Below are 15796 nucleotides of genomic sequence, written 5' to 3'. Positions count from 1 at the left end.
ATGAGGGCTGCAAGACAGCTCGGCTCCGTCACCCATCCCGCCCAAAATAACGACAAACCCTATGCAAATATTAAAAATATAGACAACACACCAGCAAAGAAACAGGGTAAAACATTTTATTAAATAACTATTTACATAACGTTGGTTTATAAGATGATGTCAGTAGTGGACCGATGTGTGAATAGGTCGGAAGCAGCACAAGGCGCCAAGATCCGGATGGAAAGTCCTGGATATTGGGTGCCATAGTTCAGAGTTCTGAGTTTGAGCCTTTTTCAATGCCTGTGCTTTGTTGTTTCCCCTCCATCAAAAACAAAAAAAAATATAAAACTGTGCAAAAATACAAAAAAAACAAAAAATGTTTACAAAAGCAGTGCTTGTAAGACTGTCTGAAGCTTATTTCCACCTACTGCAGCTTCACTATTCTCAAAGTAAGTGAGGGTCGTTTGTGGACCTGACTGCATTTGAAAACAATGTTATATGGTACCTCCCTAAACCGCTTGACGGAGGCCCCCGAGGGGCGGTGTGATGACACGGACTCGGAGAAGACGCTTGGCTCCGACCCCCTCCCCAAGTCTTATAGCACTGGTGTAGCCTGAGATCGCCCCCGACATAGGCGGCCGGCTCCCGGGGTCCGGCGGAACTTTTTGCCTTTTGATGACTCTTCTATTCTGGACTTTGTCCCACAATCCGTTTGACCTGAAGACACGCTGTAGTGGGGCGCCCCTTTACCGTTTTAGTTGCCATTCCGCCCGCTTTTGCTACACTGTGCCTCTTCCGCCATTCAGCTGTTTACCGCCCGCTCTTGCGACTACAGCGTCTCGCTCACCATGTAGTTAAGTTGCTCCCGCTCTTGCGGTGCAGCGATAGGCGGCTGCCACAGGACTCTCAAAATGGCGGCCGGCTCTTCGGTTTTGGGCCTGGTCCACTAAAATGGCCCTGGGACACCTTGGAACTCGGACGCTTCCCTGATAGGGCTTGGGTCCCATTCTCGAAAGCGTCCCCTCAGCCGTGAAGATTCTACAAAAGTCTTGGGGGCCCCCGACTCCCGCAGGCTTCTGGTGGGGAGCGGCTGCCATGATTGCTCGTGGAATGGCCACGACGGAGCTACGAGATGGTAGTGCTCTCATGCTGACGCCAGCTTTAGTCTGAAACATCCAGAAACACTGTAGACTACCAATTCGATCAGTTCCGGTAGCGCCCCAACATGACCCGGAAGAGAAGAACTTGCCCTCCCCTCTTTGACTGATGGTTCTTGTTGCCTGTCCCCTCTGTTGTCATTTAACAGAACTTTTTGGACTGCTGAAAGGGGTTGTGTTCCGAACGCTGGTTGGTGGAGACATTTTGACTATATTCTTGACCTACGTTGTCGCGTAATGCGTTATATGACACGCCGCGTTAGCGCACCCGGAAGTGATCCGGGGCGCGGCGCGCAGCGCGTAACGTAAGCATAACAGGTCATGTGACTTGTTAATAAAACTTTTCATTGGTTCATTTTACTTTTGTTATTTTAATGATGAAAAGCTTGGTCATATGACCTAAAAATTACGCTTTTTATTTTTTTCGAACATTATTTTTTTTAAAACATATATGTTATAATATTCCAGGCTAATGTACTTTCCCGGAAAATTTACAACTGTCCTGCAAGTAAAATATATTCCTTTTTCGAGAAAAAGGGCGTTTCTTCGTTCCATGACGGAGCCGTTGAGTAAAAGAGACTGGGCCTGCTGTCTTAGTCGCCGATACGCCTGATTATCAGATTCTTATCGATCACTTTATGTTGCAGGAGTGGAAAACACAACTGCCCTTTACCATTTATCTTTACTACGTTCCTACATATTATACCTTTTATCCGTCATGTAATTGGACTGCTTTATTTCACTTGCCTTTTACTGATTCGAAAACAGTGACTAAAAGTAAAAACTTTACCAATGTAAATACTACTACCGTGTTTGATTTAAAAACCTTTATTGTGAAAATGTCAGTATACAAATACGGGCCTATAACCACCTGGGCCGGCCACGGAGCAAACTGAAATCGTATATGATGAGGAGACATTTACACTGTAGAGGAACGTAACGAGCGGGCCATTAGGTTGCAAGAACTAAGGTGTCTAACAGTTGCGGAATCGGTGGACGTACATTTTGTAATTAAAATAAGACAGGGCCACTTACAATAAAATTCTCTAGATATACATTTGCGGGCAAGGAGTTACGAGTCCCATTTATACCGGCGCCATTTTGGGCGAGGCCGGGCAGGTCCAAGATATAGTCAAAATGTCTCCACCAACAATCGGCCAGACCAGAACCCCTTTCGGCCCTTTATGCTACAAGATGGTGTCTTCCATTCAGAAAATATTGTTGGCAGCATTTTGAAAGGAAAGATAAACAGCCGTTCTCCTAGTGAGTCTCACATTGTTACATTTAGGAAGAATGTTGAAGAGTAATATGTGGAAAATCTGAAGCCATTTTTCTACAAACTCTCAATCAGCCTAAGTCATGGGCGATCTTTGTCCACACCAGGGCAATAGTGAAGCTGCAGCAGGTGCAAAAGAGCTTCAGACAGTCTTACAAGCACTGCTTTTCTAAACATTTTTTTGTATTTTTGCACAGTTTTATATATTTTTTTTTGTTTTTGATGGAGGGGAAACAACAAAAAACAGGCATTGAAAAAAGCTCAACAGTGCAGGGCGCCTTGTGCTGCTTCCGACCTATTCACACATCGGTCCACTACTGACATCACCTCATAAGCCAACGGGGCACCCCACACTGACTTTCGGCGCAGCATTGTAGGATGGCCACACCAGTGCGGCAACTTGCTGGACACCACCTCGGTGCCATCCGGATCTCGGAGCGTTCGAGTCACTGTACCGCAAGAGTGACCGGAACTCAGCTGGTCACGCCGTCTTTCGGGGCAGCATTGTAGGATGGCCACACCAGTGCGGCAACTTGCTGGACACAACCTCGGTGCCATCCGGACCTCGGCGCGTTCGACTCACTGTACCGCAAGAGTGACCGGAACTCAGCTGGACACGCCGTCTTTCGGCGCAGCATTGTAGGATGGCCACACCACTGCAGCAATTTGCTGGACACCACCTTGGGCAACAGTGAAGCTGCAGCAGGTGCAAATAAGCTTCAGATAGTCTTACAAGCACTGCTCAGAACTCAACTATGGCACTCAATATCCAGGACTTGCCATTCGGATCTTGGCGCCTTGTGCTGGTTCCGACCTATTCACACATCGGTCCACTACTGACATCACCTCATAAGCCAACGGGGCACCCCACGCCGACTTTCGGCACAGCATTGTAGGATGGCCACACCAGTGCGGCAACTTGCTGGACACAACCTCGGTGCCATCCGGATCTCGGCACGTTCGACTCACTGTACCGCAAGAGTGACCGGAACTCAGCTGGACACGCCGTCTTTCGGCGCAGCATTGTAGGATGGCCACACCAGTGCGGCAATTTGCTTGACACCACCTCGGTGCCATCCGGATCTCAGCGCGTTGTGCTGCCTTCGGCCTATTCGCACATCGGTCCGCTACTGACGCCGCCTCACGTGCCAACGGATTTTCTACGCTTTTTGTAGCCCTATGCCGCATAACAGGTCATGTGACTTGTTTATAAAACTTTTCATTGGATCATTTTACTTTTGGTTTCCTAAAGATGGAAGGCTTGGTCATATGACCTAAAAATAACACTTTTCATTGGTTTAGAACATTTTTTTTTCCCAAACGATGAAAGCCCCACCTTGTTTCTGGATCATTCAGACTGAAGCTGGCGTCAGCATGAGAGCACCACCATCTCGTGGCTCCGTCGTGGTCATTCCGCGAGCAATCATGGCAGCCGCTCCCCACCGGAAGCCTGCGGGAGTCGGGGGCCCCCAAGACTTTTGTAGAATCTTCACGGCTGAGGGGACGCTTTTCGAGAATGGAGCCCAAGCCCTAGCAGGCAAGCGTCCGAGTTCCAAGGTGTCCCAGGGCCATTTTAGTGGACCAGGCCCAAAACCGAAGAGCCGTCCGCCATTTTAAGAGTCATGTGGCAGGCGCCTATCGCTGCACTGCAAGAGTGGGAGCAACTCAACAACATGGTGAGCGAGACGCTGTAGCCGCAAGAGCAGGCGCAACTCAGCTGGATGGCCACCACCTGGGGAGGCCCGTTCACGCCGCCTCCCCCACGCGCCCCCCCTATCCCCCCCCCCCCCCCCCCCCCCGGGCCGCCGCACGCAAATTTTCGGAGCAGCATTGTAAGATACCAAAACCAGTGCGGCAGTTTACTGGACATCACCTGGGTGCCATCAACATCTCAGCGCGTTCTGCTGCCTTGGGACTAGTTTTTGTTCCGTTCATTATAGTTAAATGTTAATAAAGTTTTAAAATCTAACTTTGTTGGAGTGCTATATATGTTAAAAAAATCGGGTGAATGGGGCCTTGAATCGGATTATTGTCATGTGTGGGCTTTGCAAGTGTACTGCTACAAGATCGGACATTTCAAACTCAAATGCACGTTCTTTTTCTTACCTTTCCGAAGCATGGAGCGCAATAGCAGGCAGAGAAAGGGTGATGCACGTGTTGAACACTGCCTGGCCTGGCAAGTTGCTGGCAGTGCCCCCCCCCGCCCGCTCCTGAAAGAGGGCACACACACACCGCCGCCCCGAGTACTTCATAAATCTTTAAAAGACCATGCGCTTGTTCATGAGGCTTAAATGGTTTATCACCCCTTCTAGAACCCCTGCATCGACCCTCTGACGTTTCCTGGAAGAATTAGCACGTAACACAATACCAAGCCCTGTCAGCTGAAACCCCCGAGAAATCATGGGGCATATTATCAAGGGGGGTTATTTCCGCTTTTTTGGCTTTAAAAGCCAAAAAAAAAAGAGATAAAATTATCTCCCTATTACCAAGCTGTCGCTAACACCAGTTAGTGACAGCTAAAAGGAGATAGCGACCATCTTGGGCCCCGCTTTGCATATCAGTGATATTTATCACTAATGACATGCAAAGTGGGCGTGCCAAGATTTTAGCGACTGGAAACAGTCCCTAACCATCGCTATCTCCTATTACCAACTTTTGGAGATATTCGCGCTAAGCGCGAATATCTCCAAAACCTAACACCTGCCCTGAGCAGTTTTAGCCATGTTATCCAATGGGAAGTGGATAACATGGCTAAGAGCATTTGCTGGATAATGCATGAATATCGCTGACTTTTCAACGATATTCATGCATTGCGGCCGTTTTTTATCGCATTTGCGATAAACCTTACTAATAGCGAGGTTTATGTGCGATAAAATTCGCCGATGTGCGGCGATAATTTTTGTCTCTAAACAAGTTAGAGACAAAAATTATCGCTAGTTGTTGGTAATATGCCCCCGGGTTTTTGCTTGCAGGAATCGGGAGGCGGGAGACTAGCACTGAAATCAGTAGTCTCACGCCTGAATCGGGAAGGTTGGCATGTCTGGATACTCTACAGCTGGGGCCATAAACTACATCCGCAGGGCTAGGTGATAGCCTAGGTCCGGCCTGGACAATCGGACACAGAGGAAGAGGAGTGTCAGAGGGTGCGGTAGTGAATAGGGTGAAAGGGAGGTGTCGGGCGGGCACAGGGTGTGATTCTCAGAGAAGAGCAGCGCAGATGGGGGGAAGTATATGGCCCATGCATGAGAGAAAGAGCGGGGGTGACCAGTGCGTGGGGGAGATGCTTGCGAGGGTGGGGAGCCATGCTGAGGATCGGCGGCGTGCAGAGAGTGGCCCTGGTCAAGGCATCTAAAATGGCTGCCGTGCACGACAAAATTGTGGCATTGGACAAAAACGCAAGATGGCGCAGACAATGTTTATCAATAAGGATTCATTTATAACAAAATATTTACTCGCAGTGACAAAATGGTGGTCAACACTTCCTGATTTCCATCGAATCGAACGTTAACAAACGTCACGCAGCAAAAAAAAAAAAAAAAGCTCACACACAGAGCAGTTTTTAGCCATGTTATCCAATGGAAGGTGGATAACATGGCTAAGAGCATTTGCTGGATAATGCATGAATATCGCTGACTTTTCAGCGATATTCATGCATTGTGGCCGATGTGCGGCGATAATTTTTGTCTCTAAACAATTAAAACGAAGCACAAAATGGCGAATTCCCGTTTCGCCACCAGTTTGCGGCCCAGTTCGCGGCCCGTGAAGCGCTTCTACCGTGAAAAATCATTTTTTTTTTATTTTCCCCACGGGACCCTTTAATAACCCCAACAACATTCCTAGGGGGTCAAGAGGGGTATACCTTGCCCCCTTTCAATAAATTCCCCCTTCGTTTTTCACCTCTTCTTCTCTCTCGATCCTACCGAGAGATAAGATGGCGGCCGCTCCGGACTGTTTAGAATGTTGACAGACACCGGAGAGCCAATCAGCTTTCTGTTATCCAATGGAAGGTGGATAACATGGCTAAGAGCATTTGCTGGATAATGCATGAATATCGCTGACTTTTCAGCGATATTCATGCATTGTGGCCAATGTGCGGCGATAATTTTTGTCTCTAAACAATTAAAACGAAGCACAAAATGGCGAATTCCCGTTTCGCTACCAGTTTGCGGCCCAGTTCGCGGCCCGTGAAGCGCTTCTACCGTGAAAAATCATTTTTTTTTTATTTTCCCCACGGGACCCTTTAATAACCCCAACAACAATCCTAGGGGGTCAAGAGGGGTATACCTTGCCCCCTTTCATTAAATTCCCCCTTCGTTTTTCACCTCTTCTTCTCTCTCGATCCCACCGAGAGATAAGATGGCGGCCGCTCCAGACTGTTTAGAATGTTGACAGACACCGGAGAGCCAATCAGCTTTCTGCGCGCAAAGTTCCGTTTCGCGAAAAGTAAGCGGACCGGATCGCTGCCCGGAGCGCTGTTACAGATATATATCTTGTTTTGAACGTTAATTTCTCAAAAACTACTGGAGCACATATATTGAGACCTAGCAAAGGCACATCGGGCTAACAGTCCCTACAATTTTGCCAAGTTTCGTGAAAATCCATTCAGCCGTTCGGGCTAAAAGTGAGTCCAACCGCCCTATGGAAATTAACATGGGAAAAACGCGTTTTGGGACCCCCCTTTTTTCTCGGCCCCCCCTTGACGACCCCCCCCCCCCAAATTTCCAGGAGCTGCTCAGAAACAAAATGTGCCATTTTCCTGAAAATTTCAGCCGATTCCGTCCACAAACGCCAAAGTTATTAGACATAGAATTTTCAAAAATGGCATAGGGAAAAAATCCTAACTATATATACCTACTGGCGACCGCCAGTAGGTAATATATATATATATATATATATATATATATATATCAAGCAAACGTCCCTTGGTTGAGGAGGAGCGGCCAGTCAGCTGGTGCAGGCGACGAGTCAAGGACAGGACTCGTGATTTATTATCTAGCAATTAAGAAAATACACTGCACTCTTCTCGGATGATTAAAGCAGTTTAATCCAGCTCAGAAAAACTTCCTTCACCTACGCGTTTCGAACAGTAAATGTTCCTGATCACGGTAGTTACAAGTCCGTTTTCACTTTCTGTTATTTATACCCTCCTTCCCACTTTGACAGTTAGGAGGCATTGTGGGAGCCAGGGGTAGTTTGTACTAGGCTTTGTTAAAACCAATTATCGATTTCCCTACATACGTTTAAGCCACGAGTTTGTGTATATATGGCAATTACATTGGGAAGCCTAATTCGGCTTTTAGGTGGTTGTGGGCTGAGTGCCCAATTGTTAAAGGAACTTGTATTAATAGTTCCTTGGAGAATGTATACTGTGATAGCTTAGTGCTTATCCTTGATATTGTTTCTGTGGGTTATATATCTGTATGGGAAGTCGATATAAACATGCACAATTCAAATTTAAGGCAGCTTTTACGATAGATATTTATATTACATGCTATTTTTCACTTCTGACACTTCAATCTACTTAAATTCAGTCCAAAATGTATTCCGAGAAACAGGCAAATCTGCACTGTCAAAGCAAAAAAGTCTTATTATCATATTTCAAACATTCTTTATACAATTAATTCTCATTTATCATTTCTGTTGCTCATTGATTGAGGCTTCATGTGTGTGTACCTGTTCTTGTATTTATACCTGATTTGTTTTAACAGACTATGGATTATAACACTAGAACATATTGAAAATAGGAAACATGACTGGAAGGCATAGTCAAGATTTACAGTTTGAATTCTTATCTTGATGATTCTGAGGCAGAGGAGATTATCTGGCTTGTGACATGTTTGACAATGTGGCATGTGTTTCAAAATAACTAGGAGTGCTATACTAGGACTGTCATTTCTACCCCACCAATATTTTCGAGATGGCTCACCAGCAAGGCATATTTCACTGTTTTGAAAACACCAATAGATTGAATTTATTTAGCATACCAGATTTTCTTCACTCCTTGATATGAACACAATCTAGACAGCTTGCCATCTTGAAATTGATGATAGACTAAGTGTGTCTCTAGCGAAGAGGTTGCAATCACCTCCAGAACTTTGCACTCAATGAGGAGCACCTATATACTCTGTGTGCGTATAAGATTCGTGTTTTTATCATGACTCTAATAACTCAAGAAAGGGGAGTTTTTAAAGTGATACAGCTTGAACTTAGCCCCACTGACCAACTGTGAGTCATGATTCACATCCCTGAAAACAGAGAGGAATTGTGGTGATCTTTCGATAAAGCATGTTCCCATTTGTTGGCATAATGAGTAAGGATGATGGACATAAACTGGTTAACCAGGGAAAAGGATCTTGATTCATCCTTACTAAGTGAAATGTGTATTAGAATTGATGGGACAGTTGACTATGGCATAATGGTGCTAGTTACCCTTAGATCTTAAACTACTTTCTACTGCTTCCACCTTCACCTCCCATGAGGCCAAAAGCAGAGGCAGAGGTACCATGAGCATGACTGGGGCAGCACCTGCTAGGCCTGTTCCCTTTTGTTTGACGGCCCTAAGTTTAAAGTGCAGAAAGCTGTCCCCAAACAAACAAAAAAAATTGATACACAATAATCTGAACTTAATGGATAAATGATGGATCCAAGTCGTGTTTCTGCTTTATAGATCTCTTAATGATTTGAACAGTTGAGCTCGGCTTAAACCTGAAAACTCATACACTAAATTAATATTGTGACGTGCTTCAAGATAAATGTCCCTCCTGAGGAATGTTGAATTGTGTGACGAAGTCTATCTAAGAAACAGGAAGAAAAACAGATATTTGTATTACATTTACCAGCGCTTGCTGCATTTGCAACAGTTTGGTCCTCATTAGTATGCTACAAGATACTCTTATTATTTCTCAGTGTATGATTTGGTTAAGTGATCGATTATACATGAATAACATAAAGTGTCATTTAGGGAATTGCTATCCGACTCTATGCACTTTCCTCCGGCACTGGCTGTCTTCACAGATTGCCTTCTGGTTTAGTGATCTGTGTCTAAACTCCTGTGGCTTCATGAAGAGGTATGGAGCTGTAAGTAGAGGTTAGTAAAGGCAGTCTCTTGCTGCCTTTTGGTTTGGTCAATCCTGCTAGCTTAGTAAATGTGTATGTGTACTCAACATAACTGTCAACACGCCATGCCAAGTGAGGGCCACATGTGTTATTGGGTCACTTTGTCCCACATGGTACCGCAAGTGTTTTTTCTTCAATTTGAATGGGAGGAGGTCTAATCTTACAGCAGGGAAAATGTGTAGATTTTGTGGCTGTTTGATGTTAGTATAGTTGCTCACCACTGGAAAAGTTAAACCACTCGTGTACTCTCACCTTTACAGAAAACATTGAGCGGCACTGCAGCCAGATCTGCTGTTCGACCTCTTCTTTTACGCACATTCTCTGATGAGTCTAATGTTTTGTAACAGGTACCCGTTCCTGCTAAGGTTAGGGTGAGAGCCTAATGCTGTTGTAAATCTTCACCCAATCAAAAGCGCTTCTCTTTCATTTTCTGGTGTTTCTTTCATCTTCGCTTACAACATATAGATTTAATGCATGCTGGGTATATAAGTAGATTTAAATTATTCCTCTAACCCCTGAGGACATCAAATCAATACAAAAGATTCTGAGAGATTGACTGCTGCCTAATCTGACCAATTCACAAAAAAGTATGTCTAGTTGGGGGCCTAGCTTTGCCACAGGTGTTGTGTTTTTAACACAGCTTGGTGTTTTGGATCAGCACTGGGACATGCTTTTTAGCATAGTCAATAACTGCTACTACAGTAGCAGAACGTTTAATGAAAAACTTTGCAAATATTAGAACACTTATTATATGACTAGACCTTGGTGTCCGACAAGAGGCCAGAGCAATACTGGATTTTGAAGATATTCTGATAAGATAAATTCGCTTTGACTGCATTAAAGTTTAAAACATTTAGACAGTAAGCGGCTATCCTACAAACCTAGCACGGATGTGGCTTGCTGGAGCTACTCTGGACAGTCCTTAACTAATGTAGCCAGGCCCTACTGAACATTTTCCCTATCAGCGGTGAAGTGATCCAAATCCAGTGGCAATGCTGTTTCCTCGATTACATAATATTTTGTATGAAGGTATTTTAAATCTGTTGATTGTTGCTTATTGTGGGTTGTGTGGGAGAAGGGGAAGCTGTAGTTCTAAATCTAACATTTTCAAATGAATGTATTTTCTAATCATATATCTCCTTATCTTTCCTGAATTTAGCCACATACCGTTGTGGTCATATGTGACTGTAAATTGTGCCTACAAACATCATTGACATATCCAGAAGTGGCTGTTCTAGCTGAATTAACAAGTTACTTGTTTGCTGCCACATGACAAACACACTCTGAACGCCTTGTTATTGTGACTCCAGAAGGCCACTGTTGGACACTGGGTCCTCTGCTGAGGATTAGACCAATACTGAGGCTCTTGGAGACCTAAAAGATCAACCAGGAACCCTCCGAGAACAAGTTGACAAACCAAGGTCCTCCTTGACTCAGGGTAGGCCAGATCAGAAGGAGCAAGGTCAAGATAGCAGGCCAAAGGACATACATGGGGCAAACCTTCAGGTACTCAATACCAGTCCGATAATACTTAGGTTTCAAATCCAATCTCCATCCTTTTAGAGACGTCTCACTGACAGTTCCATCCAGGTAATTTCCATAAAAATAGATGCTACAAAGATGAAGTTGAAAGTATTCTCCAGAAAACGCCCCACCCAGGTGGACACAGCCCAGGACACTCTCCCAGATATCTCCCCAGACACTGTCAACAACATTCCGCAAGTATGTAGCCCGCCTGGGCAGGTACCATTTCATGGCTGGGTGATCAGCTCACCACTGCAATCTCGAGAAAGGATGAGTTGTGTTTCTGTAGTGCTTGCTGACACACTTCTTGCCGTTTTGTATTGTATATAGCAGCTGTTATTTACTCCTAATTAATTAGCGCTAATTTTATTGACTGAGTACGTGGCTTGATTGTTCATTTTCCACCAGACAGTGTGGTTGTGTGGGAAGATTGTGATAATGCTCTTAAAATGAGGTAAGTATACATGCATACCTCATGTGAATTTTGAAAGGACATTGGTCAAACGCAAAGGCAGTTGCAGTAAAAGGCAAGACGCGGAAGCCACCAATTGTGTCACGATTAGGGAGAATGAACGGATGCCTGCCTTAGCACAAAGCTTATACAAGTGCTACAGGTGGGTGGTAGAAGTGTATTACTCGATTACGTGAGGTTAAAAGACCTATTTTGAAATGTATAGACCAGTCTTAGGAAATACTGAGGTGGGATATTGAGATCTAGTGAACCTAGCAGGCATGTAAGGAAAGGGTTTGGGTGCATGTCCATTTAGGACGAGAAGTGATGTACCAGCTTCAAAGGAATTTCCATTCCTCTTGATGGCAGATCAGTATGTCGGCCACTGTTAATGAACGACTCATTTATAAACCCGCTCCACGACTGTTCATTCGAGGACATTTACTCAAATCCAAAATGTCTTGCTGATCAAGTCTCCTGTTTAGAGTAACTAATTACAGCTGTGAGTACATCATAGGATATAAGGGAGGACTCCCACAGAGTCATCAAATTAACCCATCAGCCTTCTAGTTTCCGGTTCCATTCTACTACTCAAAGCCGCTACCACGGAGTACGGACCATCGTAGTACAGCCTGCCTCTGCTCTGAGCTTGTTACATAGTTTTGATATTTTTTTTCGCATAAATATACAGCGCGAACTCGAGCCAAAGGTATTGGAGCGCGTTACATGAGAACGATTTACTTTGTACACTGGGAAATTAAGTGATTTCCCCAGAATCACAGGATGTTGAGCCAACGCGGAGACTCCAGCCTGGTTCTCCAGTATCAAAAGTGGCAGCTCTCTCCTTAACGCCGCATTTTCACCCCAAGTTAAAAATAAAGTTGCATATCCTTTCGTTTTTTTATGTTTAGTGTCTTGATCTTCATTGATTCTCGTTTACTATTCAGTTTGCATATTTGATTTATTTACTTTTCACTTTGTTTTTGTGATTCCTTGAGATAAAGTGAGTTTAATACGCTGTTTGTTTTCTTACAGATCAGGCACTTGAAGAAACCATTCTTACTTTCATACAAGCATACTGAGAACGAGTGCACCATGGAAATACAGAGGGAGAAATGTACCTTCAATTAGGGCAAAGCCTCCTTATACGTCTGATGCCACCATTTTACACAGTGGCAGTTTTCACCCACATTTCAGTTCATTAGAAAACGATGTATTCTTCTTAAAAGAAATCTGGAGCCGAAGCATGCAGCTAAAAACATCTTAAAAGGTGTAACACGTTTGAAATGAAATGCAAAAAGAGGAACATGGCATCTGATTTTAATTCTGCTTCAGGAACCAGTTGGGGAAGCAATACTCAACTTTGTGCATTGTTCCATTCAAAAGAACTAGAAGGAAGCGTTGCCCGAATCTCAACCAAGAATTGAATCTTATCTGATATCAAGAAGAAGCTCTCAATCCTGCGACAGCAGGCGGGTTCCTCCCGCATGCGGTTCTATCTCAGCGACCATCAGTGCCTGGATGAAGTTGACCTGATCATCACAAGTGTTATCGACCAACAACAATGCAGTTATAATCCACCAACATGACTCCGCAGCAGACCTGCAGGACAGTGTTCAATGATACAAGTGGCAACTGAAATCAGGCTTCCCTTGCTATACATAAAATATAGCCAGCTTAAATTATTGATATTTGCCAAGATTTAAGGAAAAGGGGTCTCTAGATCCCAGTTACATATGACAAGTCCATTTGGCCTGAACCGTTAGTCAATCTTTCTGCTGCATCAATGCATGTAGGCTACTTTTTTATACTTTACCAAAAAATAACTTTCTGTTGAGATGGGACTTGGCACCATACGATTCCTTTCTCTAAATATCCCTTAAACTCAATTATCTACACAGATGCAAAATATGTTGCAACGTAGATAATCCTTGCTGAAATTCTGTTACATTTTCATAGCCCAGCGGCGCGGTATCATTTCACTGGGGAACTCCCTGCCTTGTAGTTCCCACTTCAAATCCACATCGCACAGTTTCTGACCACGAGTGATATCCTGCTACATGCTGCAATATCGTATGATATATCTTACTATGCATGCCGCCAGTAAAGCAACTCACGACCATGTGATGGCTCATTTGGCTATAAAGGATTCAGTGAGAGAAAATCTGTGATTACACCTGTTCATCCTTGTGCATTCTGATTTTGTTACTAGGCAAATATTGCATTCACACAGTATTATTTATATGTTTATGGATAATTCCTAATGGGAGTCATTAGCTACAGCGGACATTGTGCCGCTATAAGGCGGTGTCCCATTTACTGAGATATGGCGGGTGGCGTGTGGTGGCCAGCCAGCCATTAAAGTTGCACTGACCATGGAAATCTGCTGAAATGCAGTTAATGTGTTTTTTTCAGAAACATTTTTATTGTTTATTTTGTATATGTCGGTGTAGTAGAGGGAGTAAAGGGTCGAATTGATTGGTAGGCTGACGAGCAGGTAAGTGCCAAATTTTAAAGAGTGATAAAGCCTTCTTTTCTGGTCAATGCCAATACAGTTGTCAACTAACTGTTTATAGTTTACCGTTTTTAAATTAAGCTGTATTTCTGAACAGTTTGTTAACCACTGCAATGGATTCTGCTCTGTTAATAGTATACCCTTCCAATATATTTGTCATTTTAGTGGAAAATATAAATTAGATTGTATAAAATCCTGAAATCTTAATTTTTAAATATTTTATTGCAGTTTTCCTTAATCTTGTGCCCTTCTAATCAACATGCCTAATATTTATTATTTTTTTATATAGTGTGTCTGATTTGATGTACATTGAATGGACAGGTGTTCTTAGGGGGAAAAAATCAATGTATTTGTCTTTTCAGCACTTTTTTTATTGAACATTGTTACTACTTCCTTTGAACCCTAATTAGCACAACGTTTGATTCAGCCAATCAGAAAGTTTGGAATGTTGACACTGACTTCGGTTGTTTGCTTGCCTACTTTTTTCAGTGGCGGAGACAAAAAGCAGATGGGTTTATTGGCCGATTTTTTTCATATGTTGGATAAGATTAGGGGAATGTGATCTAATACTCTTATTGCTTGCATGTTGTCAGACTTTAACAACTATTAATTGCCTTTTACTCAACATGCACCTTTGGCTCAGGCCTGTGCTTGCTGGCGGGCAATTAACAGCATTTAGCACTGTGTACAGAAGGCAGTAATGCTTACATAATGGCTAGTGTGAGTAGGAGAAGAAATCAGTTCTGTAATGCTAAAGTAATTGTTTGTATTCATACATTAACCACGTTTTCTTTTTTATTATGTTTATTATTTCATTTTGCCAGTAAACCTAAACATTCCATTGTATATATCTTCAAGTTGTGTATGAAAAATCATTTTGCCTATTGTCTGGATGACCGATTTTATTACAGTGCATTTTCCAATAACATAGATTTCAGTGATGTAAAATCTTAAATGTTTCAGTTTTTTAACGTGGATATCTGAATTTGCTTTCCAATCCTAATAGTAGGGGAGACAAGGGCAATACATTTTTCAGTTGGCTACGGGGCAGTGCTGCTATTGGAGAATAATTAGACAAGGAAACGTGTTTACATTTCACTGAGATGCAGTTCAAAGATTGCTTGTGTTATATTTCTTTTTTACTTGTGATACAGTTTTTATTCTGATTTGGTTTTTGGGGCCCATCCACAACACATTTGTCAAGTTACTTGCTCATTACAAATAACACAGTAATTGGTGGGGAATTCTTACCGACGATTGCATATGTTGTGACCATTATTAACTCCTGATTGCAAGTTCAGGAGCGGGGAAAGGGGAATAACCAGGGAAGTCATTATTACCACACCGGGTTCTGCAGTTTCCCCCCAGATACTGGGAAGTTTTTTCAATTCACTTTTTGCATAATTTTTAGCTGGTGAGATGTTAATGAGTAAATTCTGAATGTGTGGGTTTTCCAGATGAAGGGTCTTCCTTCGGCGGTAAACATGTGTATGGCCCAACCTGGATTACCATAAAACACTACTGAGGGCACAAGATGCAGAGATACCTTTGTTTATGAGTGCAAATTCCTGTTCTTTAAACATTATCACAGACTCAACAATGGTGTGAGTTGTACTTGTGAATCGGATTTTCATATGGTAATTTTCACTAGTGTAATGGAATTTCCATTGGAGCCAATCTAGTGTGAGGAGTGGATTTATGAGAGTTCTGGGCAGGTCCACCAGCAACAGTCGGTGAACACTCCGAAAACGCAGGTTTTGAGTATTAACAAAACGTTT

At 43.4% G+C, this 15796-nt stretch overlaps 1 protein-coding gene across 5 annotated transcripts in view; it reads left to right on the top strand.

The window, feature by feature from the left end:
- The window catches only part of ATP11C (ATPase phospholipid transporting 11C (ATP11C blood group)), an 828266-nt gene extending 813391 nt beyond the window's left edge, over positions 1–14875 (top strand). For 2 of the 5 annotated variants that reach the window (XM_086918646.1, XM_086918644.1), the window contains exons 29-30: positions 9789–9875; positions 12539–14875. In XM_086918646.1, coding sequence (XP_086774772.1) covers positions 9789–9872 — 84 coding nt within the window. In that variant the 3' untranslated portion in view covers positions 9873–9875; positions 12539–14875. The remainder of the gene's footprint in view (positions 1–9788; positions 9876–12538) is intronic. The other 3 variants (XM_086918645.1, XM_086918642.1, XM_086918643.1) reach the window with 2 other exon arrangements.
- Positions 14876–15796: the final 921 nt, after the last annotated feature.

Source organism: Lissotriton vulgaris, chromosome 4_1 (assembly GCF_964263255.1).
Source record: "Lissotriton vulgaris chromosome 4_1, aLisVul1.2, whole genome shotgun sequence".
NCBI classification, from domain to species: Eukaryota; Metazoa; Chordata; class Amphibia; order Caudata; family Salamandridae; genus Lissotriton; species Lissotriton vulgaris.
The sequence above is the reverse complement of the archived record's forward strand: the minus strand, read 5'-3'. Positions and strand labels throughout refer to the sequence as shown.